This window comes from Neomonachus schauinslandi, chromosome 7, assembly GCF_002201575.2.
Source record: "Neomonachus schauinslandi chromosome 7, ASM220157v2, whole genome shotgun sequence".
Classification (NCBI taxonomy): domain Eukaryota; kingdom Metazoa; phylum Chordata; class Mammalia; order Carnivora; family Phocidae; genus Neomonachus; species Neomonachus schauinslandi.
Window position 1 is genome coordinate 88,630,869 of NC_058409.1, and position 26,593 is coordinate 88,657,461.

Genomic DNA, 26,593 nt, shown 5'->3' on the forward strand with positions numbered 1-26,593 from the left:
CCCGGGCAATGCCAGACGCTGCCCTAGTCAGGAGCTTCTAGAACTAGACTGGGGACTTTGGGTGCTTGTCCAACAGCTGTCAGTACAACAAGTGGGCAAAAGACGGTCACATTTTTCAGCTTCCTTTAGGGGTGATTTGGCATTGTTGCAACCCTGGTCTTAAAGGCTCCCTGGCTGTCACCTGCGGGTCCCAGTTATGACCTTTATCACTCTTCCAATTGTTATTAGCACTTTGGGAAACAACAAGCAAACAAGACTTGCAAAATGTGCTGCTTGTGCTTATGGCTCGGCCACATATGATACGCCTGTCCCGTGCCTTGCTTCGTCCTGCGGCCTCTCGTCCCCTCTCCCTGCCTACCCCTGCTGTCTCTTAAACATAGGCAGTATCCGGGTGTCGATCTAGACATGCAAGAAAAAGACAGAGAAAGTCTGCCTCTGCTCAGTGTTTGATTGCAACTATGCATCCCCAGGCCTCATGCACCGGCCCAAGCCCCAGCTCAGATTCCTGTATGGACAGTCTGTGTTAACTTGGCAAAACACACCCACGGTGGGTGCTCTTGACTTTGGGTTGTGTGCGTCCCAGACCTAAACATGCCAAAATCAGCCCTCTTCTCTAAATAGGCCAGTCCTGATTTCCTCTCTTCCTCTCCTGCAGAGCAGGGGCCAACCACGTAGCCCCCGCCTGCATCACTCACATTTTCTGTACCTTCCAAACCCCCACTGAAACTACGGCTTCTCATCGAAGAAGCCCAGAGTCTGTGCTCTTTACTGCCCGCCAACGCCTTCCAGATGCAGCCAGTTTAATCCTTCTTTGTTCATTTTGTTTCCTTTTCTGTTTTTAAATTTTCCTAACAAGTAATAAGCAGTGGCTTTGAAAATATCTTACATGGGAACAATCAACACGAAACATGCCTTTGTACATAATCCTGACTTGGGGACGAATCAACAATACCAAAGGACAAAAAGAAATACCGATTCAGACAACTCCAGTGCACGATATTTTCGGTGAGTTCCCCCCCACCCACCCCGGCCCCACCCCCGCCCCCATATCCCAGGAGTACAGTGGTGTCTTGTAACTGGAGCTTGGCTTAGCCAATAGGGGGCTCCCCTCTGTGCCCCCCATTCTGGCTGGGGGTGGGCCTCTAATGGCCCTGGGTCTTGGGCGGCTTGGGCTCGTGGATGACAGCAGCCGCCGACAGCCACGGCCCGATGGCCCGAGCGGTGCTCTGCTTGGCCACGCTATAGTGGCTGATGACCGTGTAGAAGCGGCTTCTGGAGTTGGGGTCCTGGGATGAGTAGTAAGCATCCAGGGAGGCCGGGATACAGCGCTTGTGCTGAGGACGAGAGAGACAGAGTCAGGGGGAGTTCAGCGGACTGCTTCCAACTCACCCTGCGCCTCGGCCACCCCATCGGGGGGCCACGGCCATAGGGGGCTCTGTGCCGGAGGGCAGGTGATGTCAGCTGGCCTGGGCCTGGCCCTCAGCACTCTTTCCCCAACATCATCACCATCGCCATCTCAAAGCCACCACCTACTCGACGCTAGAAAGAATAAACCTGTTGCTAGACTGGTGGTTGCGAGAGGCTGGGGGACAGGGGCGGGGGGTGAAGGTGGTGAAAGTGGCTAAAAGGCACAGACATCCAGTTTTAAAATAAATAAGCCCTGCGGATGTCATGGACAATGGTGACTATAGTTAAGAACTCTGTCTTGTATACCTGAAAGTTGCTAAGAGAGTTGATCTTAAGAGCTCTTATCATAAGAAAAGAATTTTTTTTTGTGGTGATGGATATTACCTAGACTTACATTTAAAAATATATGCAAATATTGAATCATCACGTTGATTCTTGAAACTAACATGTTGTATGTCAATTATCCCTCCATTTGCAAAAAGGAGAGAAAGAAACCTGAGGCTGGTACTAATCCATGGTCCTCTGCTCAGTGACTGTGAGGCCACAGAGGGCACCAATTCCGCCCCCACCCCGCCACCGACCTCTTGATCCAGCTCATTCACCCATCCCCCAGCTGCTTCTCTGGGTCATGGCTCCAGCCTATGGCTGTCTATTTTATTTCTTTGATTTTATATTTGTAACTCCTCTCTCTTTGATCCAAATCTTTGGTTCCCAACAAACATTGATAGAATGGCCTATTTGCGTTATCCTACAATATATATCCAAATAGTCACAAAATAACACGAATATTATGACCAACAGTTAGATTATTGAATCAACTTTAAGATTTCTCTGTAACTTTCTGTAACCTTAGAATATATTCCTCTGTGGGTTTACAGTCAATGCACTCTTCTCGTTTGGGATATTTATTTTCTTTGTACGTTTATGTCCCCAAATTGATACAGAGCTAGGTTCTTTGTTAAGCTTGTTTTGATTTTGAGGAATGACTTGCTGTTATTTATTTTTTAGATATGTCAGACATTTACAGATACCAAGGACAAATGGATAGCAAGATGTATCCAGAACAGCCTTGCTCCTCTTCCCTGTCCCCTCTACTCTCTTCCCTCCTCCACCCCCCCACACCGAGTAACCATTTTCCTAGTTTTTTCATTTATCCTTCTAGAATTTCTTTCTGAAAATATAAGCAAATATCCTTCCCCTCCCCTTTTCCTCACACAAAGGCAGTGCCTTTTTCTCTTCATTATTATCCTGGAGGATATTCCAGGCCCGGGTCTGGAGACCTTCCCACCCATTTTCACGGTTGTGCAGAAATCCCTTGTGTGAACATGTCATCGTTCATTCAACTGTCCCCTCTTGAGAATTGTTGCCTCTTTGAGAACCTCAGCTTTTAACTACCAGGAATGTAATCTGAAGAAGCCACGGAGCAGAACTGAAGGATGGGTGTTTCTAAGGCAGAACATACCCCATTTGACTCCCTCACTTAGGAATGTAATGTGACGGTTTGGAAAACTCTCTTACCCTACATGTTCTTCCCCTGTTTCCTCGTATGTAAAGTGGGAGCAATAAAATCTATTTTTAAGAATGCATGTACAGCTCAATTGAGATAATGTTTGTGAAAATATCGAGGAAAGGCTGTGACTTATAATGGGTGCTCAGTAAATGGCAATTTATAAACATTTGAATCACCTGTTTTCGCTGTAGAACAGATTCTGTCTTTATGACAACTAATATTCGTTGAGAGCCCATTATCTAATAGGTCTTTTGCTAACTTAAATTCTCTCCTTAAGGCCTCACAAAAATCCTGCAGGCAGGTATTACCAGTGCCCATGTTACAGGCAAGAGACTGAGGTTCAGGGGCGAAGAGACACCCCAGAGTCACGCAGCTGGTTCGGTTCTTCAAGGGAAGGAGTGTGATCAGAGCAGGGTCCAGTGGGACGGGCCCAACAACAGAAGGACTCAGGAGACTTCAAAAGCACCGGCTCCCACCACAGGAACCGGGAATCGGACATCAAACCAGGAAGATGGGTGCCAAGGCAGAGCTTTCTGAAGATGGACGGACTGGCCTATCTCAAGCGGAAGCGAGCTCTCCCTGCCCGCTGACCTCCAGCCCGAAGCTGGACCACCTCCTACTCCTGACTCCAGAGAGCACCATCTGGGAGGAAGAACTCTACTGCCTACTGGAAGGAAACCAAGTCCTTCGTGAAACGCCTTGCCTGACACAGACTACATTTTCAATAGTCTGCAGGGAGGTCCCCCGAATTTGGATACCAGCGAAGAGAAGACATTGATAAACCCTCTAATTGAGGTTGGCAGTCACCTGGGGCCACTCACCTGCCAGAAGCCCCTTACCTTATAGACAAATCCCTCTGGGCAGCTGTGGTCATAGGTGAAGGCTTTGTAAACCACCAGGAACACGATGCAGGCGAGGAAGGCGAGGGCCAGGCTGACAAGAATGGTGACCTGGAGGAAAACAACGTTGAGAGTCATCCAGCCTCAGCCCTACCTGCCTTGAGCCCAGCACACAGGCAGCCTTCGAATCCTGGAGCCGGTAGGCAAAGTGGTATGTCAGAGAGAGCAGGGGCGGCCTGGGGCCCGAAGAACTGGCTCTGTTTCACTCTGTCACTAACTTGCGGTGTGACCTGGAGCAAAGTACCTGTACTCTTTGGGCCTCAGTTTCCCCCTTCTGCTAGATACTTTCTGAAACTCCTTCTTGGCCCAAGGTGTGATTCCCCCCCTCATTTACTTTTCCTGTTTTTGTTTTTGTTTTTCACTTTTCCTGTTAAGTGTGTGTGTGCTCGGGTGCACAGCCTGAAGCAGGGGGCGGCAGGGTGTGTGGCGGGGGGGAGTCATTAATCCACCTGTCACTTCCGGTGCTTCTGCTTTCCATCACCACCACCCTCCCTAGAACTACTGAATTCCAATCTCAGGTACACCTGCCTCTTTCACCTCTGCTAGGACATGCGACCAAACTAAACCCCTGCTCCTTGTCATCCCACATCTGTTCTGCCTACATTTTTCCCCAGGTCCACCTTTACAGTCACTTAGGCCAAACATCTTGGAGTCATCCTTTTTTAAAAAATTTTTATTTATCTGAGAGAGCGAGAGAGAGCAAGCATGAACAGGGGGAGAGGCAGATGGAGAGGGAGAAGCAGGCTCCCCACTGAGCAGGGAGCCTGATGCAGGACTCAATCCCAGGACCCTGGGATCATGACCTGAGCCAAAGACAGACACTTAACCATGTGAGCCACCTAGGCACCCCTTGGAGTCACCTTCAACTCTTTTTCCTATATTCTACATCCAGTCCTCCATCAGAAGCTATGGTTTCTGCCTTCAAATATATCCCATAATCTAATGGCTTCTGACCTCCCAATTGTCTCCAACCCAGCCGAGTCATCACCACCTCTCATCTTTAGTCCCAAAGCAGCCTCTAACTAGCAGCCTTCTCGCCCCCTTCGATGCAATCACATGCAGCAACCAGGGAGGTCCTTTCAAAATCTAAGTCAGGGCATGTCCCTTGTCTGCTCAGAAGCATCTCATGGTGTCCAAATTGCTCACAGTGAAAGCCTAGCTCCAACCATTATCTACGAGCAAACTTTAAAAAAATAATACAAGACTAAACAGACAGGATTTACCAGAAAGGAGTAAATGGTTAATTTCAGAGGCACCTCCAGGCTTGCACCAACCCCATCCCACTCCCCGTGTACAAAGTGGTAGGGTAATCCCATGACATGGGGCACCTAGTGTTACTCGCAGAATTCTTTTTCATGCTATTTTTAAAAGCTGGTGGCTTTTTGAGCCAGTTGGACGAGACACATGGCAGAATTCCTCTCATGGAGAGGAGGTTTCTTTTGATTCAGAAGAAAAATAAAATCAACCTCGGGGGTCCCCAATCCCATCTCCTTTTCCACTCCAGGTCATGGTTTATACGGACCAGAGAAGACAGAAGTCTATGTTGCTCCAAATGAACGGAGTTGTTTGTTGGCAGCTTTAAATACTGGGTGGGAGGCATTGGAAAAGGCAAGAGGAAGATGGAGATGGGAGGTGTCCATCCAAACCCAATGGGCAGACACTGTCTGTGAGAAATACCTTGTGCACGTGTGTATGAAGTTTTAGGACAGTGAGCTATTATGATATAAGAAAAATATATATTTGGGTCTTGTTCCCAATTCCTGGCACAGAGCTCCTAAAACCCTTATAATTTCCTAAATGATAGGAGCACTAGAAGCATCTTTTGTTCTAATATTTGGGTTTTGCGCCCAGTTCCTGAAATAGCCCAGATCCATAAAAATGAAAGGAGTCTTTTATTGTTCATAAGGAGCCCCTTTCAGCCACACCTGAATTTATGTTAATGACGTGACTTTTGGAAAGCCTCTAAGGAGGGGGGGCCAGTTGCCAGGGAGCCACCCATGGGATTAGAGGGTTAGAACTTTTGACAGCACCCCCTCACCCACGGGGAGGGGAGAGATTGAGTTCAATCACTAATGGCCAATGATTTCATCAAGCATGCCTATGTAATGAAGCCTCTATAGAAACCTTAGCTGAAGGGATTTAGAGAGTTTCCAGATTGGTGAACAAGAACACGTCCATATGCAGGAGTGTGGCTCACCCCATTACTCTACATGGGGACAGAAGCCCCTGTGCTCAGGACCCTGCCACACTTCATCCTGTGTATCCCCTCAGGGGGCTGTTCATCTGTATCCTTCATAATAAATCAGTAAGACTAATATTAAGCGCTTTCCTGAGTTCTGTGAGCTGTTCTAGCAAATTATTAAAACTGAGGAAGAGAGAGTAGGAGCCACCTGTGAATAGCCAGCTGGTCAGGAGCACAGACACAGCCTGGGACTTGGGACTGGCATCTGAATGGGGACAGTCTGTGGGATGGAGCCCCTCAACTGCTGGGTGTGCGCTAACCCCAGCAGCTAGTGTCAGAGGTCAGTTAAATTATAGAACATCTAGTCACTGTCCCCTGAGAATTGGAGAATTACCTGGTGTGGGGAATACCTCGCACGTTCGATGTCAGAAGTATTGTGGAAGGATGGAGAAAAAGCAGTTTTTCCTTTCAGATGGTGACATGCAAAATTCACTTCTAAACTCTTGTCAGCACAGTGCACTGTCCGCCCCTCCATTTGCATGCTGACCCCTCAGCTGCAGCCTGTTGCGCATGCACTAGCCTCCTGCCCAAGACTGGGGTGGGGTGGGGTGGGGTGGGGTGGGCGAGTGCAGAGACCCGGACTGCAATCACCCGGGTAAGATGTGGAGAGAGTTGCAGATGGCAGTGGAGGCTGGAAGCTGAGTCAGAGATGCCTGCATGCATACACCCCTTTAGGGACCTCGGAGATAGGATTTGATTAGTACAGGGAAGGGGGCCACCGCAGACCTCTGGCTAATGCTAAGGACCTGGGAATACCTGGTCAGCAGATGTTTGGAGTATAGATATAAAGATTTGTAAATGCCCAGATTTCCCAGTAGCTAAAGGCAGAAACAGCCCAAATGTCCATGGACTAATAAATGAATAAACACATTGTGCATCCATACAATAGAATATTATTCATCCGTAGAAAGGAATGAAGTACTGGTAGATACTACACATGTCGATGGACCCTGCAAACACGCTGAGTGAAAGACACCAGGCATAAAGGGCCACATATTATATGACTCCATTTATAGAAATATCCAGAATAGGTCAGTTCAAAGAGAAAGAATGCAGATTGGTGGTTGCCAGGGGCTGGGAGGAAGGGGACTATGGGAACAGAGTTTCCTTTTGGGGTGAGGACAGCGTTTTGGAACTGGGTAGAGATGGTACTTGCACAATATTGTGAATGCACTATAAATGGCATTGGAGTTTTCACTTTAGTTAATTTTATATGTGGATTTTACCTCAATTTTTAAAAAATGCCCAGAGCCCAGGTTCATTCTTTCCATCAAAAGGCCCTTAAAGGGCGCCTGGGTGGCTCAGTTGGTTAAGCGACTACCTGCGGCTCAGGTCATGATCCTGGAGTCCTGGGACTGAGTCCCGCATCAGGCTCCCTGCTCGGCAGGGGGTCTGCTTCTCCCTCTGACCCTCTTCCCTCTCTTGCTATCTGTCTCTCATTCTCTCTCTCTCAAATAAATAAATAAAATCTAAAAAAAAAAGGCCCTTAAAGTCCTGCTGGCACGCTCTCACCAGAGCCGTGCGTGGGGCTGAGACAGACATGCTTGCAGGCGCAGCCCCGGACAAAGGACGGCTGCAGAGCTCGCGTGTGCCAAGGAGAGAGCAGAGACCCGCAGCCCCACCCTGTCACCACCGCCAGCCTCATGCAAGGTCGGGGGAAGCCCCCGGGAAGCCCCCATCTTAATGTGATCTGACTGAACAGAGACCCAGTCTCTGGGCTGACCCAGCATGGGCGTTTCCGGGGAAGCAGCAGGTTGGTGAAGAGGAGGAGGCACTGGGAGCCGGAGCATGGCCCAGCACACCTGTCCTTGGGACACGTTCCCCTTAGGGAGCCGGGGTGTGGGGGGGGCCTGGGCTCTTCCCTTCCTAACAGCTCTGAGTTAAGCCCTATTAAGCCCCCACCTAGGAGGGGCAGGGTCTGATTCACCTCAGTGCTCCCAGAGCTCCAAAGATAAGCCCAGCAAATGTTTCTGGAACAAGGAAAGAGAGGGAGGGAGGGAAGATCCTGTAGGATTCAATGCTGATGCCAAAATTGCTACCACCCTGGTGGATTCTCATTTGTTGGGTCAGGGATGGTAGGTCCAGGACATGGGGAGTCTTATGAACTCTCTGGGTGATTATAACATACAAGCTAGGACGAGGACCACTACTCTAGGATGACTAGGTGTGAGTGGTTCTCAAGCTGGCTACACATTCTTAGAATCACCTGGGCAGCGTTTTGAATAATGCTGATGCTCTGGACCTGCCCCAGACCCATTATAGCAGAATCTCTGACAGTAGAGTCCCATCCCCAAGGTGACCGTCGTGTGTCCGCAGGGTTGAGAAGACTTTGGCACGTAGACTGTGGGCAGGGTGCCCAATATCACTGCCAGAGACCAGGGTCTGGTGCTGAGGAGGGTGCCAGGAGTGTGGCCACCTGAGGGATTTTGCTGAGTGAGGCTAACAAGCCCCGGAACGAGGCTGAGCAGAGACCATTTTAAGGGAAGGAGACCTTGCCTCCCTGTCCTGAATCTTGGTAACTTCTGCAGCTGGAGGCCAGTCACTCCTTAAAACCTTGTGGAAGTCAGAGAATACAGGGCTGTGAATCAAGCACAGGCCCTCCCTTGGAGCCTCCCAGCCTACAGGGTGAGGGAGAGCTGAACAGATGGATGTGGGCACGTGCACACCAGGGGTGGCACCCTGATGAGGGCATCAGCACAGGGGACTGCTGGGCCTAATCAGCCTGGAGGTAGGGGATCATGGAAGGCCTCCTGGGGGAGGCAATGTTGGACGTGACTTCAGGGAAGAAAATAGGATAGGGAAGAAAGAAGGTTCTGGGCAGAGAAGTCGTATCTGCAGTGGAGTGGAAGCTGGGGCTATTCTGGAAACATCATACAGTTTGACATGGCTGGCCCAGAGGGTACAAGTGAGGGAGAGAGAGGTCTGGGGCAATGGGTAGGTGGCAAGAGAACAGATAAAGAAGGGCCAGGCTAAAACTTGCACTGTATCTCCAGGGTAACAGGGAACCCCTGAAGGTTTTAAGGAGGGAAGTGACAGGATACAAATTATATTTTGGAAAGATGTCTCTGGAGGCAACGTGGAGGCAAGTTTGCAGGGGCATGGCTAGAGGCAGAGGTCAGTAGGGAGGCTGATGTACTAGGGCATGCCCCAAAAGCGGAGGCTGGACATGGGGCCGTGAGGGTGGAAAGGAGTGCATGGTTTGAGAGGCTCCTAGGAGGTGAGCAGGGAGATGGGAGGGGGAGGAGCGAGGGGCTGACTCTGGGGACAACGGGTGACATTTGGGTTGGTCTGGATTCTTGTGAACAGCATTGATTGTTGGAAGGGTCCTCAGAGAGGACCCCAGAGAGAAGCTCCCACTTCCCCACTGAGCACCTTGCAATGTGAAAGCCTGGCTGCACGTCAGTAACAACTACCTGGGTTTGTATAACCTCAGAGAGGTCCTACAACACTCGGCTTCACCTCGTGATGTAACAACCTGGAACTAGAAATCAATTCCGGGCTAGGTTTGGGTTTCCTCGGAGATGCAGTCCTCACCGCTGGACATAGGCCTCCTCCCCATCTCCAGCCCCCGCCACGCGTTCATCCGTGCATCCACGCGGCACACATTTATGAAGGGCCCACGGCGAGCCAGATGCTGCCCTATAATCATTGCCTCGGGAGCTTACGGCAGAGACAGGGTCAGACGCTGAACAAGCACAAAGAAAGAATTCTAAAACAAGCCCTGAGCGGGATCTGGAAGGGCACATAGCAGGGATAGGATGGTCCAGGGTGGGAGAAGGAGGCCCGCATAAGAAGACTCTGGCGAGAGTGGTCCAGGATGAGGCGCCAGCCCAAAGACCCACAAAGGGAGTACCTGGGTCCTAGTGGGTCTGGAAGGAGCAGGGTAGCTGAGACAGGGGACAAGGGGAGAGAACGCTGAGATGATGCGCCACAGGGCTTTGAGACCAAGGTCACCTTTGTCCTGCCCAGGAGAGCGACTTCCCACAACATCCATCCCATATTTCAGGTATCGTCCTGCTCAGCCTGGCCTGGCTCTGCCACCTCCAGCCACACAGGCCACCACTCTCTGGCTGGCCTGGTCCCCTCCAGCTACGCCCAGCCCACTGAGCCCTCCTGCACTCGTGTGTCTCAGCGTGGAACTCCCACATGTCCCTCCTGATCACAGAGAATGGTCCTCAGCCTTCCAGTCCAGCCCGCTATCCCTTCCCTGCCTGGCTCTGTACTAGGGCCTGCGTCGGCCGCTCTGAGGGTGCTCCCTCTGTCATCGTGACCTCTTCATACCTCTGAACCTTCCCTTCCCCGGGGAATGCCTTGGGCAGCCAGCACATCTCATCGTTTACTCTGTGCCTGGCACCATGACTCCTACAGAGGGGGATCAGTAAACATCTCCTGAACCGAAATGCTGAATCAAAGACTGCACAGTGCAAACACGCACACACACACACACACAAACACACTCTTCCCCAGACATACACAAGCAGACAGACATGCAACCTGGTCCCAACCACATTGTGTTTATCTAGGATGGAGGACTGAGATACCTGCACTTGGCCTTCTGTTCTTTTCCATCCCCTATTCTCAATCCCATCCACCACAACCCCCAACACACGCTCAAACAAAAGTACCTGAACCTTGAAAAGGGCCAGGGTTTAGGTTGGAATCTACTAAGACCTGCCCAAGATTTCTCCTCACAATTTTGAGCATAGGTCAGAGAGAGAACAGAGAAAGAACTCAGCACAGGAGTACGCAGCTCACAACTCCAGCAAAGCCATGCTGGGACGGGGGCCATAATGACCACCTGCCATGGGCCACACATCCATACAATAATAGTAGCAGCGGGAGTAATATTGATATTACTCATAGGTACTGGGGTGTCTGGGTGGCTCAGTTGGTTAAGCGTCTGCCTTTGGCTCAGGTCATGATCCCAGGGTCCTGGGATCGAGCCCCGAGTCAGGCTCCCTGCTCAATGGGGAGCCTGCTTCTCCTTCTCTCTCTCTCTGCCCCTCCCCCTGCCACTTGTGCTCTCTCTCTCTCTCCCCCCCTCAAATAAATAAGTAAAATCTTTAAAAAAAATCAGAGGTGTTGTTATTGAGAACTTATTGTATACTAATATCGGCACAATCATATACTGCAAGTAGAATTATTATGCCCACTTTGCTGATGGAGAAACTGAGGCTCTGACAGGTTAAGTGACTTGCCTAAGGTCCCACAGTGAGTAAAAGATAGGTTCAGACAACACACCAAGGCGCCTGAAGGACACCTTGAACTCTCCATTCGGGATCAGTCACGTTGTCTTCTGCCTCAGTGGGATTTGTGTTCAGCATCCCCCCAGGCCTCAGTCCCTTCCCTCCACTGCCTGAATGCAGGCCTCTTGTATTTGCTGATGCTGCAGCTCATCCTAGGCCCAGATCAAGTATCTCTTTTTCCCCAAAAGTCTTCCCCCAAAGTCTTCAGGCAGTACTCAGCCCCTCCCCTGTCTGCTCACAGCTCCCTGACACTTTTCTCAGTGCACCGTCATTAACCACCACGGTCTGCTTCCCCTCTCGAGAGGTCGTGTGGAATAACACTTCACATTTCCATTTACGAAGCACTGATTATGTGCCAGGCACTGTTCTTGGCACTGGACATGGATTTATTCTTGTAAACCTCACAACAGCCCTACGAGGTAGGTTCGTCTTCATTGTTTTAGATGACGAGACTAAGGCACAGAGAGGTTAAGTAATTTTCTCAGAGTCACACAGCTAATTAAATAATACAGTCCGGGGTGCCTGGGTGGCTCAGTTGGTTAAGCGACTGCCTTCGGCTCAGGTCATGATCCTGGAGTCCTGGGATCGAGTCCCGCATCGGGCTCCCTGCTCAGAAGGGATTCTGCTTCTCCCTCTGACCCTCCTCCCTCTCATGCTCTCTCTCTATCATTCTCTCTCTCTCTCAATAAATAAATAAAAATCTTAAAAAAATAATAATAATAATACAGCCCAGAGTCTAATTCAGGGAAGTATTGGCCTGGTCCCTTCACCCATGCTGTATTCCTCGTAAAGCATTTATTCATTAAATATCAGCTGAGCCCCTACAATGTGCCAGAAATAATTCTACACATTGGACATATGCTGAGGAGGACAGGGGAGGGCCCTGCTCTCATAGTTTTCCTCCCATCCCTTTGAGTGAGTTTCCTCCTCTGTAAAAGGGGAAAAATAATAGTACGTGCCTCTCAGAGTTCTGAGGATTAAATCAGATAATGCATGTGAAGCCTTGTAGTGAGTTGACTCACCCCGCAAGACAGATGTCCACATCCTCACCTCAGGAACCCATAAATATGGCCTTATTTGGAAAAGAAGTCTTTGTAGATACAATTAAGTTAAAGATCTGAAGATGAAATCATCGTGGATTATGCAGGTGGACTCCAAATCCAAGAACAAGTGCCCTTATAAGAGACATACAGAGGAAGACAAACCCACAAGGAGAAGAGGGGGCCATCTGAATGGGGAAGCAGAAACTGGAATGATACGCCTGCAAGCCCGGGGAACACCTGGAGCCACCGGAATCTAAGAAGCAAGGAAAGACCCTTCAGAGGGTACATAACCCTGCCCTGAGTTCGGACTTCTGGTCTCCAGAGCTGTGAGAATACATTTCCATTGCATTAAGCCACACAGTCTGCAGTAATTTGTTATGCCAGCCCCAGGAAACTGATAGAATGCCCTCCCATAGTGCCTGGCAGTGCTGCAAATGGGAGCTCTTGGATTTCCCCACATCAGCTGCCATGCTCCTCAGCATGTACTCCAAAACTTCCAACCACTCCGGAAGACTGCCATTTTTCTCAACATGTGTTGCTCTTATGCACCTTTTCAGCCTTTCCTCCCTTAGTGAACTCCTAGGCATGCTTCAAAACCCAACTCACAGCATGTTGCCTTCCCTGGCGAGCCTTCCCTTGCCTACTTGTGCTTTCACCACACTTTCTTTCCTCCACCATTAAGCACCCGGCCCCATACCACGACTGTCCACTCTATTGTGTGTGTCATGGGGCAGGGACTGTATCTTGTTTGCTTCTGTGGTCCCACCTTCTGGCTCAGGAGCTGGCACTGGGTAGAGGGGATGCTAATGTATATCCCACATTCCCTACCCCTCACCCCCTTTCTCATCTTTAGCACAAAGCACTAGCAGTAGCAAATTTTCAGGGCCCTTCTTAACTGTTTCACTGCCTGGCAGGCTGACTGATAAAATCACTGCATAAGGCCATCTGAGTAGTTCATTTGACACTGGAAGAATTATTAGTTGCCCCTGGAGCAATCTCCTCGTCTGTCTGCTGTGCCTGTCAAAGATGAGAGGCTTCTCTCTGATGGCTGGGAGGCCTGGCTCCTCCATTCTGGGCACTGTCCATGAAGTTCTGTGCAGCAGTGGTGGCCCCATCCCAAAAGGGCTCTCAGCCTGCGTCTGCCTCTGATGAGCTGTGTGACCTTGGGCAGGATGATTCACCTCTCTGAGCTCATTTCCTAATCTGTTAAATGGGGACAAATCTCCCAGCCCGCAGGACTGCTAAGAGGATCCATTGATTCACTGTCTGTAAAAATGCCCAAGGTTGTCCTGGTGCACGGGCTTAACCGATAATAACCATCATTTACTGATTGTTCGGTAATGCACCGGGTACCGTGTCCAGCACTTTGTAGGTAGTATCTTTTTAAAATCTTTCATGGGAAACCGATAAGCCCAGGTATTACCCCCATTTTACAGCTGTGCAAACAAAGGCGCAGAGGCACCGTGTAGCCTGCCTGAGGCCACCTGGTTATTGAAGCAGCAGAGCTTGAGTGGAACACTGGAATATCTGATTCTGACATTCTCAACCCTAACCACTACCTTAAGTAAACTTTTGGTAAATATTTCTCTGCCCTGCTGCTGCCTTTGCTTGCAATAGCTCAATGAAAGAGGACAATCTATACTCTTAACTAATTCTAGGGGGGATACCACCTAGACGTGGATGTGGAAATCCCAGGAGTTAGGAAGACAGAGGAGAAGAACAAAAGCCTCCCACTGTCTGCTGAGCCAGGACACTGATCTAGGACCCTCATTGTGGCAGGAAACGTGAATTTCATTCACATTCATGTACTGCAGCCTCGCGGCATCACAATGCCCAGGAAACCACCCTTTTTATGAAGAATGCAAACCCTGGAAACCTCAAAGCAATCGAACCACTCACATCAGGGAAATTAAACTTTGTGGGGAGATAAAAACAGAGCTACCCGACAGACATTCATCTTTTGTATGCGACAGCTGGAACCTCCAGAGACTGAATTAGGCCACCCGATGTCTTGCTCCTGGCTCAGTCCCAAAGATCCTGACAATAGGGCTTGAGTGGAAAGTGCAAGGGGATGGTAAATTCTCCATAAATCCTGCCTCAATGACATCCTGGTTTCCCTGGCCCTGTCCCTAGCACCAAGCACTTAATGGAGTAGAGTTTTAGAGCCAGGATGTCCAGACGGAAAGCCCAGCTCCGTGACTGACTTGCTGTGTGACCCCGGGCAACGCATGAAGCCTTCAGGATAGGCCCGGCCCGTGGTAATGACTTCAGCACCCATGGAGCACATACATGGCTCACATCATTTCACGTCCTCGAAACTCCGTGGGGAAGGTACTAACTAGCAATGTGCCCATTTTACGGATGGCAATGACTTGACATATATGAAGACAGAGTGGAGATTTAAACTCAGGTCTAACTGAGAAATACAGCTGCCTTACCATAGGTTATACTGCTGATAAATCTATAACTGTGTTAGAGTTTATTTTTATTCAAAGTGCGCTGCACCATTATAATAAGAACAACATTGGAAATCCAAGAGGAAAACACCCATTACAATCCTGCCATCCTCTCAACTCTGTTTTTACACACTTTCTATTTATTCTTATCCACATGCATCCTTGCATAAATCTTGATTTCTTCCATTTCTTCCCATTTTACCCGTTCGTCGCCCATCTAACTTTCTACAGTCACAAGGAAAGCCTGGCCCCTCCCAGCACCATACAGACCTCACTTTACCACCTGCCAATGGCTCTAGGTCATTACACTAATCTACACAAAACTGTCATGAAGTATGACCAAGATGAATAATGCAAAAGGCCAAAGGTCCACGTAAATGTGAAAGTGATGAACTAACACTTCTCGTGGCCACCACTGTTACTGTTATAATTGTGCATCCTCAGAGCTGAGTTTGGTCCAGGTGTTTCTGCAGCACAAGGACCATCGGGTATTACACTGTGTTGCCATCACCTGTGACCTGTCCTCCCTGACAGACAGCCCCTCAAGGGCAGTGCTGTCTGCCTTTGGGCTTCCAAGGGCCCAAAGGTCCCACCGGTGATTCTTGTTGATGGGACAGAAAGGCACCTCTCATGGGGGTCATCTTTTCTCTGGCTTCTCCCGCCTTCCCCTCTCAATCCATCATCTCTGCTGGCCTCCAAAGGGATCTTCTTAAATTATTCCTCAGCACACTTTGTGGGAGCGGCTGTAGATCTCATCTCGGCCCACTGCAGGGCTGACCTCATGTCCGGACATGGTGTGTCTACGATTTACTGAGCATCAAAGCCATCTGAAGAGACTGAGCAGATGCAGGGTCCCGGGCCTTACACCCAGAGATTCTGGTTCCCTCAGTCTGCCCTGACACCTGGAAACCAGCATTTCCACATAAGCCCAACAGTTTCCAGGTTTCAAGTAACCTGGAAACTATAGTTAGATCAAGGCAAAGACCAAAACTCTTTGCCTGGCCTCTAAGAGAAGAGAGCAAGGAGCTCACATTCTTGATTGGCAGATACTCAGCACTTTACAAATATTAGCTCACTCAGTCCTACCCAGTGTCCCAGAAAGTGGGTATGGTTGATATTCTTGCTTTCCAGATGACAAACCTGAGGATTGCTGGCACTTCTTCAGTTCCCAGAGTTTTCCAGCCCATCGGTAATGGGGCAAGACCTAGACGCCAGATCTATTTGGATCCAAAACACATTTTCTTTCCTCAGCACTGCACTGTCTTCATCATCTGGCCTCTGCTGACCCGTCCCACATCACCAACTACTACTGCCCCTGCAACCCTCACACACACACACACACACACACACACACATCAACATACTGACCCAGGTAGACACACAGACACAGAGACCTACGCACCGACACACACAGACATACATACATACACACGCACACTCTCCCTCCCTCTCTCTCTCTCTCCTTAGCTCCTGAAAGTTTTAGACTTCCTGCTACTGGCATGCCTCTCCACTGCCTTCTCCCTGGAGGGCGGTCCCAGAGCACAGACAGGTAGCCTTCCCAGACCTTTCCCTCAGGAGTGAGGCCACTCTGAAGCCCCCAAGTGCTGGTTCTGGCCATGGTCACTTAGCGCCCTGTGTTGTCATGACTTCTTGCCCCATCATCCTACCCCACTAGACCAGGAGCTTTTCAAGGGCAGGGGCCATGCCTCTGTGACCTGTCCAGTTCTTGTCCTGGCCCTGCCACAAAGAACCTAAGAGGGAGCTGGGAAGGACTCATACCCATTTGCTTCAGCCACACCCAGAGCCGGGCCCCCGAGCAGAGCAGGGCGGGTTTCCTCCAGCCAGGGCTCCATGCACATCATAGCCACAGTGAGAAGCACACAGCTGTCTCTCGGTGTCCCAGCCAACCCTTGTCTGGACCCATCTCCATGGAGACACCAGCCCTGCAGCCCAAATACCCAGTTCCATTAAGCTACTTTCATTCCTCAATCCCCTTTCTTGGCAGAGGAGTTGATTTTAGAAAGAGAGAGAGAAGCAGGTCAGCAAGATTAGTTTGGAAAATTAGAAATCATCCTCCATGTTCCAATGTGTGGCACCGCTAGAAATGCCGGTGGGGTTTCGGAACCAGATAAGCCACTCCACGGCTTTCTATAAATCTTGCAAGGGTGAGAAACCATGCCTGCCAACACCGCAGCAGCCCCACAGCAGAGGGTCCTCGGACAGAAAGCAGCTGTGCTTGGGGGAGGCGGCATTTCTCCTCTCCTCAATTTGCTGCCTTTGTCCGTGAGGAGGAAGGAATCTGTACCCCCACCTTCTACCTCCTCTCCCTCCCGCCCCACACACAGACACACAGACACACAGACGTGTGCACCCTCCCCACCTGGAGGAGTCTTGGAAGAGACTCACAGAAAAGAGTTAAAGCCCCAGGCCTGAGGCCTTTACCTTCAGAAGGTCTACTTGCAAGGCTGGCACTTGGCTGGTGCCTGGGGACATGCACGTTCCCAGAACTAGTAAGAGTGGCTCACTGTGCCTAACTTACACAGACAGTATGGGTGATGCCGACACCTGCCTTCCTTCTGGGGGTCTGGAATGTGGGGACGTGCTGGGTAAGGGGTGCCTACGTGAGCAGCTCTCAGTAAGAACCCTGGGCGCTGAGTCCTAATGAGTTGCCTGGTGGCCACAATTTCATGCATGTCACAACTCATTGCTGCGGGAGCTGTGTCCAGCATGACTCCATGAGGAGAAGACTCTGGAAGCCCGTGCCTGACAGTGGCCCTTTTTCCTTTGCCTTGTCTCCTTTTCACTGTAATAAAACAGAGTGCCGAATACAGCTATACGCTGGGTCCTATGAGTCCTTCTCGTGATTCACCAGCCTGGGGGTGGTCTCAGGGACCTCTAGTACGGCTCCCCTCATTGGCTCCCTTTCTGGTTCCCCTAAAGGAGAGGCATCACAGACCTGATTTTTCAGAGCCTGGCAGGAATATTTGTTACTATGGACCTGATGCCTTAAAGACAGGCACCAGGTTCCAGCCTTGAACCTTTCCCTTCCTCCCCCTTCCAGTTCAGGCCCCCTGAATCTCTCTTCTTTACCTCTTGCCTCGTGGATCAGGACAGGGTAGGGGTCTTCTTCTTCCTGCCCACATCTCTTTTCAGGTCTATACTTCCTCTCCTTGTGGCCTCTTGACCCATGTGATCACTGGGTGAGCCTGACGTTGGGATTTGGGAATAAACACTCTCTCTCCTATCTTCCAGCTCACATTTTTTTCCCTCCGGTGGTGGCGAATGTGCTTTGGACTGCTATTTTCTCAAAGCGTAGTACGAGATCCCTCCTTGGGGTGAGGGTGAGCAGGCCAAGATGAGAAGCCAAAGACTCTGAGGCCTCCCCCCAACAGCCTCATGCCCGCTTTGCTCACGGAAGAAGCGGTCTCTCAGGATATCGGCTACTCTCCAGGGGTACTTTGCCTCCTTATGTACAGACGGCCTTGGCAGGGAGCCTCAGAAGGAAAGAGTGGAAGGATTCTGGCACCAAAACATTTGTCTTCCCAGCTCTTGGCAAAGTACACATGTGGGTATGTAAGCTGACTCCACAGCTGCATTGCCCAGTCAGGATGCTCATCAGTTTCACCTTTAGGTCACACCTAGGAGCTAAGTCCGCCCTCAAGGCCCAAATATTCTCAGGTCAGCCAAGGATGTTTCAGTGTGGCCTCAGGCAGAACATTTTACCATCAGTCTGTTCCATCCTGATAAAGAGAGAAAAATGCAATGGCTGTCCCATTTAGATTTCCCAGGCCTCAGCTTTCTCATCTGGAAATTGGGATCATAATAACTACTTTAAAGCACTGGGGTGAGGATAAAATGAGATTGCTGTGTGAAAATACCGAGCCCAGGGCCTGGTGCAGGGCCAGTGCCCAGAGCTGGCCAGCCCATTCTTCGTCCTCACCAAGGATCTGGGAAGAATAAAGGTGCCTCGGGATCTAAAATCTGATTTCCTCTGACTGTCCCACAGTTCCATGCTTTGAATGATTTTTTTTCATGCCAAACAAACAGCATTCGTTGAATACTAATGAATTCATTCTCCTATTTTGGATTCCTTGGACTCAAGTACATACCTGTGAATGAGAGATAACCAGAGTGACCAAAACAAAGACCCTTGGTGTCTTTGTGGGTCTGTTTGGCCTAATCAGAAGAAAAGAAATTGTTTGGGTTTTATGAACTATCCGGGCAAGACTGAAGACAGCCATCAGTAGTGGCCAGGGCCTGTCTGAGGCCCGTGCAGACTCAGAACAGACCTGCTCTCCACTTCTAGCTCCTTCCCCTGCTTTCTGCATGACTTTGGACAAGTTCTGTGATGTCTCTAAGCCTCAGGTTCTCCACCTAAAGATGGGAGTTACAATGATCCCTAGCCCCCAGAAGCACTGAAAGGTACCGTGTGGATCATACAGATCAGCGGCCCAGCTTTGCTCTACACATTCAGCAGAGGGCAGAACAATTTCTGTCATATTACCTCTGGGGTAGAAACGCTGACCCTAAAGTGGCAGGCAAGGTCTGGAGAGTGAGCGTGTGTTTTGTTCACTCCCATGTTCTGTTTAATTCCTCCACGGGAGTTAGTTCCTAGAGAGGGAGCTGGCTGTGCTTATGGGCTGTGCTTCCATATCCAAGATGATTTCACTAGAAAGGTTTAAGATGGGCAGTAAGAATTATTAAACACAGTTGGTTGTTTTAACTTTATTTCTTGTTGGTAGCTTTTTAAAACCAACTCTATAAGGTAGGTCTTCTCATTTTTCCTGTTTTATAAATGAGGAACATAAGACCCAAAAAAGTTAAGTTGCTTGCCTAGGTAGACTCAAATGACGAATTAAGATGCAGAATTTGAACTCAGGTGCGATCCCAAAGGCTGTGTGTACCTTCCACTCACACTACTTCCTCTGGATTGGCGGCTAGTAGCGTGGCTCTTTGGAAGACAAAGGTTCTCTCCATCCCCAAACCAAAAAGATGGCATTATTACACTGTTTGGCTGGCTCCCTGTGGGAGCTCCCAAAAACCCATTAAGGAAGCCTATCCTCTAGGGCCCCAAATGAATCCCACTCAGTAAATTGCCTTTTGAAAGGAAAAGGAAACATCTGCGGCCTCAAACTTTATATGAGCAATAATTTGAGTGTCTCTTTCACAACCCAGGAAGGGGAAATTCCCCATGGAAGGAGGAGTGGTGCCCAAGTGTGGACCCTGCTCGAGCCAGGAATTCATTAATAATCGTGGAACCCTTGAAAGAGAAGAAGCACAGTTTAAACTGGAACATTCCAAAGCAATAACTTATCTCTCAATATAGTTTGCTATTGGCATAATCATTAGAAAGCAGAAATGAGGGTCTGGGGGCCCAGCTTATGTGGGAGACAAAACTCTGGCCTCCTGAAATATTTTTCATTTCAGAAGTTCAAACCATTGTTCCTTTTGGACCAGAGGACCTTAAGACAGTAATGCTTTCACAGGATGGAGAGGCTAAGGCCTTACAGCACAAGGTTGTGTCTTTCTAAGCTGATAAAGACAAATGCAGAACAGAGACCTAAACAAATGCAACTTGATCTAAACGATGTATCAAAGGGGAGGGAGTCAACGTTTCCTAGACTCCCGAGATGTGCGAGCACAGAGTAGACAAGCAACATAAATGAGGGAAGAGGGCCGGGGCGAGGCACTGGAGGGAAAGCACCCCATCCACAGGTACAGCAGCTGCTCAGCCCCAGGCAAGTGCCGTCAAGGACAGGAATGAGGGCTTATCACAGCTGATCTGCTTTCTCAAGAAAAGACGGAGGTTTTGAACCTTAAGTGAAATTTCCCGATGTTTAAATTGGGGGCAGCAGATACAAAATTATGTTTTCTTTCATTATACATTTTAAATGTTTCCTTATAAAATTGGCCTTTTCAATCCTATTTTACAGGAAGTCAGGTCCCAAAAAGTAGTTGGTTCAGGGTTAGATAGCAGTAAAGTTTGAAACCAGGACTTGCCCCCAATCAGTTCTACAAGGGAGGTGATGACCGATTACTGCACAGGTCAGGTCGGGGGACTCAAGGGGCCCGGAGCATGTGTCCACAGAACATCTCCAAAGAGGCCCAGCACCTTCTACCACAGGGAAGGGAGGGGATTTGGGGGTGTGGAGAAGAAGGACCTACCATTTATTGAGCATCTGCTATGAGCCAGGCACTGGGTTTTGCACACATTGCTTTATCAAGTCCACACAACAAGTGTTTGATGAAGCTGTTATTGTCCCTGTCTTATTGAGGTCAAGCTAGGGGACTTCCCAGGGTCCCACAGCAAGGCCAAGTCAAGGCCTTCTTTCTAACATTTGCTCAGCACACTTGGGCCTTCCTCCTGCCTAGGCTGCTGAGCGAGGGGAGCCCTGGAGTCTCCCCTACAACCTTGTCACTCACCAGCATTTTGTAAATATGGTCCAGATAAAGAGACTCTCACAAATCTTGCCAGGGCTCTTTGGCACCAGGGAAACTCAGTAAATTAAGATGTCACCCAAGCCTTGCTGTTTCCACAAGGAGTGATTATAGCTACAAATCTGTCCCAACATGTAGTCAAATGGGCTTTGAGCAGATAGGTCATGAAGTTGGATTTACTGCTGCCATGATTATGATTTTAATTTATTATGGAGAAGACAAAAGGCTTCCAAGGGATCAGGATACAAGGGGTATAGCAGTTCAGTTTTGGCTTTGCAGAGACTGGGATGCAGAGGTTTAAAAGGGAGGCAGTGAGAGGTGGGAGAAGGAACCAGGCTCTAACACCAGACTGGCCTGGGATCCAGTCTCTGCTCCACCATTTTCTGGCTGTGGGACCTTAAGCAAGTAGCGCCACCTCTCTGAGCCTCCATATCCTATCTGCAAAAATGGAATTATCATAACAGCTACTTACCAGGCACATTGGAAGGACTCCCAAAGACACTTGATGTAAAGCTCCCAACATTGTTGGGTATCATTATTGTCATTATTGCTGAAATACATTCCTTAAGCAGTCGTCTGCAGAGCCGACTGCTTGACTTCCTGTCACTGAAATAGTCAATGTTTAGCTGAACCTCTTAATTTCATCAAAATGGTCTGGTGAGTCAGAATCTTAATTAACTTTTGCATCGTGTTCTTGGGGCACAAATCAGACCCTTGCATTTCGCCCACTCTCCCTGACTCCAAATAACGGAAGTGCATGTCCCTTATAAATTGCTCTGACTCTACAAAGATGAGCAAATCACCCAGTAGATACACAAGGTTGAGCACACAGCCAGCCTGCAGGGCCACAGAAAAACCTCTCTGCAGAACACTAACGCAAGGGCTTGGAACCTAATGAAATTACGCTCCCTCTGCTGAGTTCCCTAAAGGGATTGCAATCTGGGCCCCCCCCGTTTGTGTGCTATTCAACGGTGACCTCAGCTCGACCCCTCCCAACAGCCCTGGTAGGAGGAGTTGAGCATCGTGACCCAGGGTGAAGGGGCAGTGTCATTTCCTGGATGCTGCTCTTTGCAGGATTGCAGAAAACCAAAGGGTTGGGAGTGAGGTTCAGGTCAGGGTGGCTTCCTGGACACGGAAATCAAGCAGGGCAGAAGATGCAGAGTGTAGAATGTTCTTAGCGACAGGATCCATGGCTAAGAAAGCCAGTTTGACATTTGCCCCATGCTGTCTGTTCCTTGAGGGTCCCCAGCCTTGAGGATTTATCTTGGCACCCCCTGTATTGGTCCAAGGCTTGACTGCAGTAGGTGTCCAGTAAATATGTGCTGAGTAAATAAATGCCACCTAACCAGTTTCATTCATCTGATTTTTATTACACCCCCCCCCATCTTTTTCCAGAAATGATTTAAGGCAACTTACAAGCTACATGATTTAGTAATCACTACCATTCATTGAATGCTCACGATGTGCCAACTTCTGCCTTGAGTACATTACCTGGTTTCTCCAGTGTGTCTTCACAACAATCCTCTGTGAGGCGATTATTATGATTAGCCCCATTTTACAGATGAGGAAAACAGTAATGAAGTAAGTGGAAGGAACAAAGATGGGCATAAATTGGAAGCAGGTGTTATAACAGTGTCCATACTCAGAGCAGGGGGGCAAAAATATGCTCAATGTTTACTAGCAGCCTGACAAAAGAAAGGAACTGGATCTGTTAGAACATTCAGAGTCCAGAAGATTAAAACAACAACAACAACAACAACAACTGACTGCTCAGAAGATGCACAAATGGTTCCTATCTGACTTGTGTGGCCTTGGGCAAGTCACCTCTCTCTCACCCTCTGTTTTTTCCTCTGTACAAAGGGAGTGATTACAGTAATGTCCCCATCACAGGGCAGTTAGGAAGGTCCAGGAGATGATAAAGATAGCAAGCCCAGTGCCTGGCCAGAAGACACTCCATCAATATTCGCCCTCCTATCTCTTCTCTGACCTTTTTGCCCCAACCACTTATTGAAGGAGGGATCTTGGAGCGTGGGTGTTTAACTGTAAAATCATTGGCAAGGCTGCCCAGCCAGCTCATTATTACTTAAAAAGAAGAAAGGAGCTGTGCAAGGCGTCTCGGGGCTTTTCAAGAAAGCCTGCTTCTGAATTTCATGAGCAGTGGGTGGCTGAATGGTTTGGTGAGTTCCAGCCTGGGCCCTGCTTGAAATCCACGTTAAATGAAAGGTGCCTCCAACTCCCCATTATAGTGTCGTGCCCTGGGAGGCTCCCGAAAGTCACGCTTTTCCGTCATCTCCTGCAGCCGAGAAATGCAATTGATTTCCCTGGCCTCATTTTCGTGTTTTAAAGAACTATTTCCCCTGGGCTCCTCTGAGAACTGAAATGGAGAAAATCTCATTCATATTTTACCATGTAACCCAAAGACTAATCATGCACCTGACAACAGATACTGGCAGAACACCTAGTCCATAGCAGACCCAGGGCCAGGCACATGGGACATAGGAATGACAGATATGTGGTCTCTACCCTCAGGAGAGCCCTTTAGAAGGCAAGCTGTGATGAAGACAGCACCAGGCAAGAGGGCTCCTAAGCCAGCCTGGAAGGAGGCGGGGAAGGGTGATGTGGGCCGAGAGAACAGCCTGTGCAAAGGTATGGGGGTGTGGATGGTATGTGACGGTGAAAGAGGAAGCTTGAAAGGTAAACAGAGGCAAGCTCAAGAAAGAGCTTGATGTCAGACTAGAGTTTATTGGGAGAACCAGAGAGCTAACCCGTGTTTAATATCTGGTGTTCACTGATGTGGTTCCATTTGAGCATTAAATATTACTCTGGCAGTTTGGATGGAAATTGAATTGGAGGTGGCAAAATTGGGAGGTAGGAAGACCAGTCAAGGGCTCTAAAACTAATCCAGACCTGAACACATATTCCATGAGTGGCTTCTTGATAGCCTAGTACTAAGCTAGGTATTTGGGGAAATACCAAAATAAGGAGATAAACTCAGGCTTACTGGGTGCCCACTGCATTTTGATGTTTTACAAGTGTTTTCCCATCTAAGTATCACAAAACAAGATCAGTGTCTCCATTTTACAGATTAAAAAAAAAACAACCTAGCTTAGAGAAGTAGAGGTGAGTAGCACCAGGAGCTCCACCCACTGAAGACCAGCGTGGCCCTACTCTGCAGACCAGAGTCAGAGACTGCAGCAGGCTCCAACACAAAAAGGAGAGACAATTTGCTGTGTGAGGGAGTGAGATGTTGCACTTTAGAGCCAAAAATAATTCGTGTATGCCTAAAGGGGAAACTGTAAATACAGAGCCTGGAGCTCTGTTAATATTCAATGATAAATGATATTGCTTTAAAATCAAATAGATGCACACGAATGGAGGTTTTAGCTTTATGCAGGGAACATTAGATTGTGGGCCAAGTCTGGTACTTCCATGAATTACCCACACCACCTACCCCAAGGCCTGGGTCCTAGCCGCTATTCTGTAAATATTTATTTACTGAATGCGGCCACTTAGAGAAAAATTGCTGAAGGGAGTTACAATTAAGAGAATGACAATGGGCGCATTTCAAAAGATAAACTTTCAAAGCTTTAGAGAGGAAGCTGGGTACAAATGAAATTTGTTTATTAGTTCTTTACATATTTACTGAAAACTACCCACACCCTCCCAATACTACTAAGCCAGATGACTTTATGTGTTAATTCTTAAAAAAAAAAAAAAAAACTCAAAGAAACAGTATTTCTCTATTCTTGCAAATTTTCTAGAGCATCGAGAAAGAAAAAGGCATGTACATTTTCTTAACAAAGGCAGCACACACACAAAATTACTCAACACAAACTCACAACATTACTAAAGCAAAATTTCCAAAGAATATTATTATCAAACAGAATTCAGTAGTACACCATGACCAAATGTGGACATGTATGAATGGCTTAGTATTTAAAAATCTACTCATATAATTTACCATAATGTCAGGCCAAAGAAGACAAACCATATGATCCCCTCAGTACATGCAGAAAAGGTATTTGGGGAGGAAAAAAAAAAAAATCCATCAAAATGTAAATGACAAAGGAGCGCCTGGATGGCGCAGTTGGTTAAGCATCTGACTCCTGGTTTCAGCTCAGGTCTTGATCTCAGGGTTGGGAGTTCAAGCCCCACACCGAGCTCCATGCTGGGTGTGGAGCCTACTTAAAAATAATAATAAATAATAAAACTATGTAATTGAAACAATTTGGTATTGTCTCAGTTTTTGATATCAAATAACTGTCAGATCAATGGAAGAAAAGAGAACCCAGAAATAAACTCAAATACAAATGGGAATGCACTATCTAAAAATGGGGGTATGTCAAATCAGAGAGAGGAAGGATTCACTAATAAATGTGGAACCAATGGCAAACTGCTGTTCACAAAGAAAGAAAGTTGGATTCCTACCTCGCTCTTTGCAAATTCCAGATGGATCAAAATTTTAATATAGAAAATAAAATCATAAAAGTACCAGAAGAAAACATGAGTTTAGGGTGGGAGAAGGCCTTGATTTTTATAGTCAAATGTATCAATATTTTCCTTTATGACTTCTAGAGTTGGTGATTAATCTCAGTTAAAGCAAAAGTAGGAAATCCTGCAGGCTTAAAAAAGAAGTTACACCATAAACAAAACCAAAAGGCAAAGGACAACTAAGAAAGTACCAAATAGGTGAGAATGACTAAGTTCTTAGCTTTGGGAAGAGGCCACACAAATCAGTAGGAAGGAACAGCAAGTCGCCCAACCAAATAAGATGTTTTCCAGGAAGGAAGCAAAGGTCAAACAGTCAATTAGAACACAGAAAGTGGCTCCATCTCACTGATAATGAAAGACATACAAACTAAAACAAAGAAGAGGCGCCATTCTCTCTATATCAGACTGGTAAAACTTCTAAAGTTTGCTAAAACTGGCAATGTGGGGAAGAACACACTTGTAGACATGATGGAGGAAGTATAGATTGGTGGGAAAAAATTTGGGTAGATAATTTGACCAAATCTATTAAAATCGAAGATTCACAGACTCTCTGGCAAAGCTTATAAGATGAAAATTCTCATAGCTTACCAATATACTTGTAAAATATATGAAAGATGTGTGTGTGTGTGTGTGTAGACATGCACACTAGGAAGTTCACTGCAGCAGGGTTTTTAACAACAAAAGACTGAAAGCTAGAACAACAATAAGAGACCGATTAGGAAGATTATGAAAACCCTCGGTCTACAGTCATTAACAAGAACATAAAAGGATCTCAATGTGCTGATGTACAAGGATCCCTAAGCTATATTATTAAGAGAAAAAAAGCAAGGTACAGAAGAATATATATAAAATGGTCCCATC

At 48.1% G+C, this 26,593-nt stretch overlaps 1 protein-coding gene across 1 annotated transcript in view; it reads right to left on the reverse strand.

Annotated features, from left to right (window-relative positions):
* Positions 1-1,142: 1,142 nt before the first annotated feature.
* Positions 1,143-26,593, reverse strand: part of NSG2 (neuronal vesicle trafficking associated 2) — a 54,174-nt gene continuing 28,723 nt past the window's right edge. The window contains exons 4-5 of the mRNA XM_021698465.1: positions 3,757-3,867; positions 1,143-1,334 (exon numbers count right to left, since the gene is read on the reverse strand). Of these exons, the coding sequence (XP_021554140.1) occupies positions 1,143-1,334; positions 3,757-3,867 (303 nt within the window). The remainder of the gene's footprint in view (positions 1,335-3,756; positions 3,868-26,593) is intronic.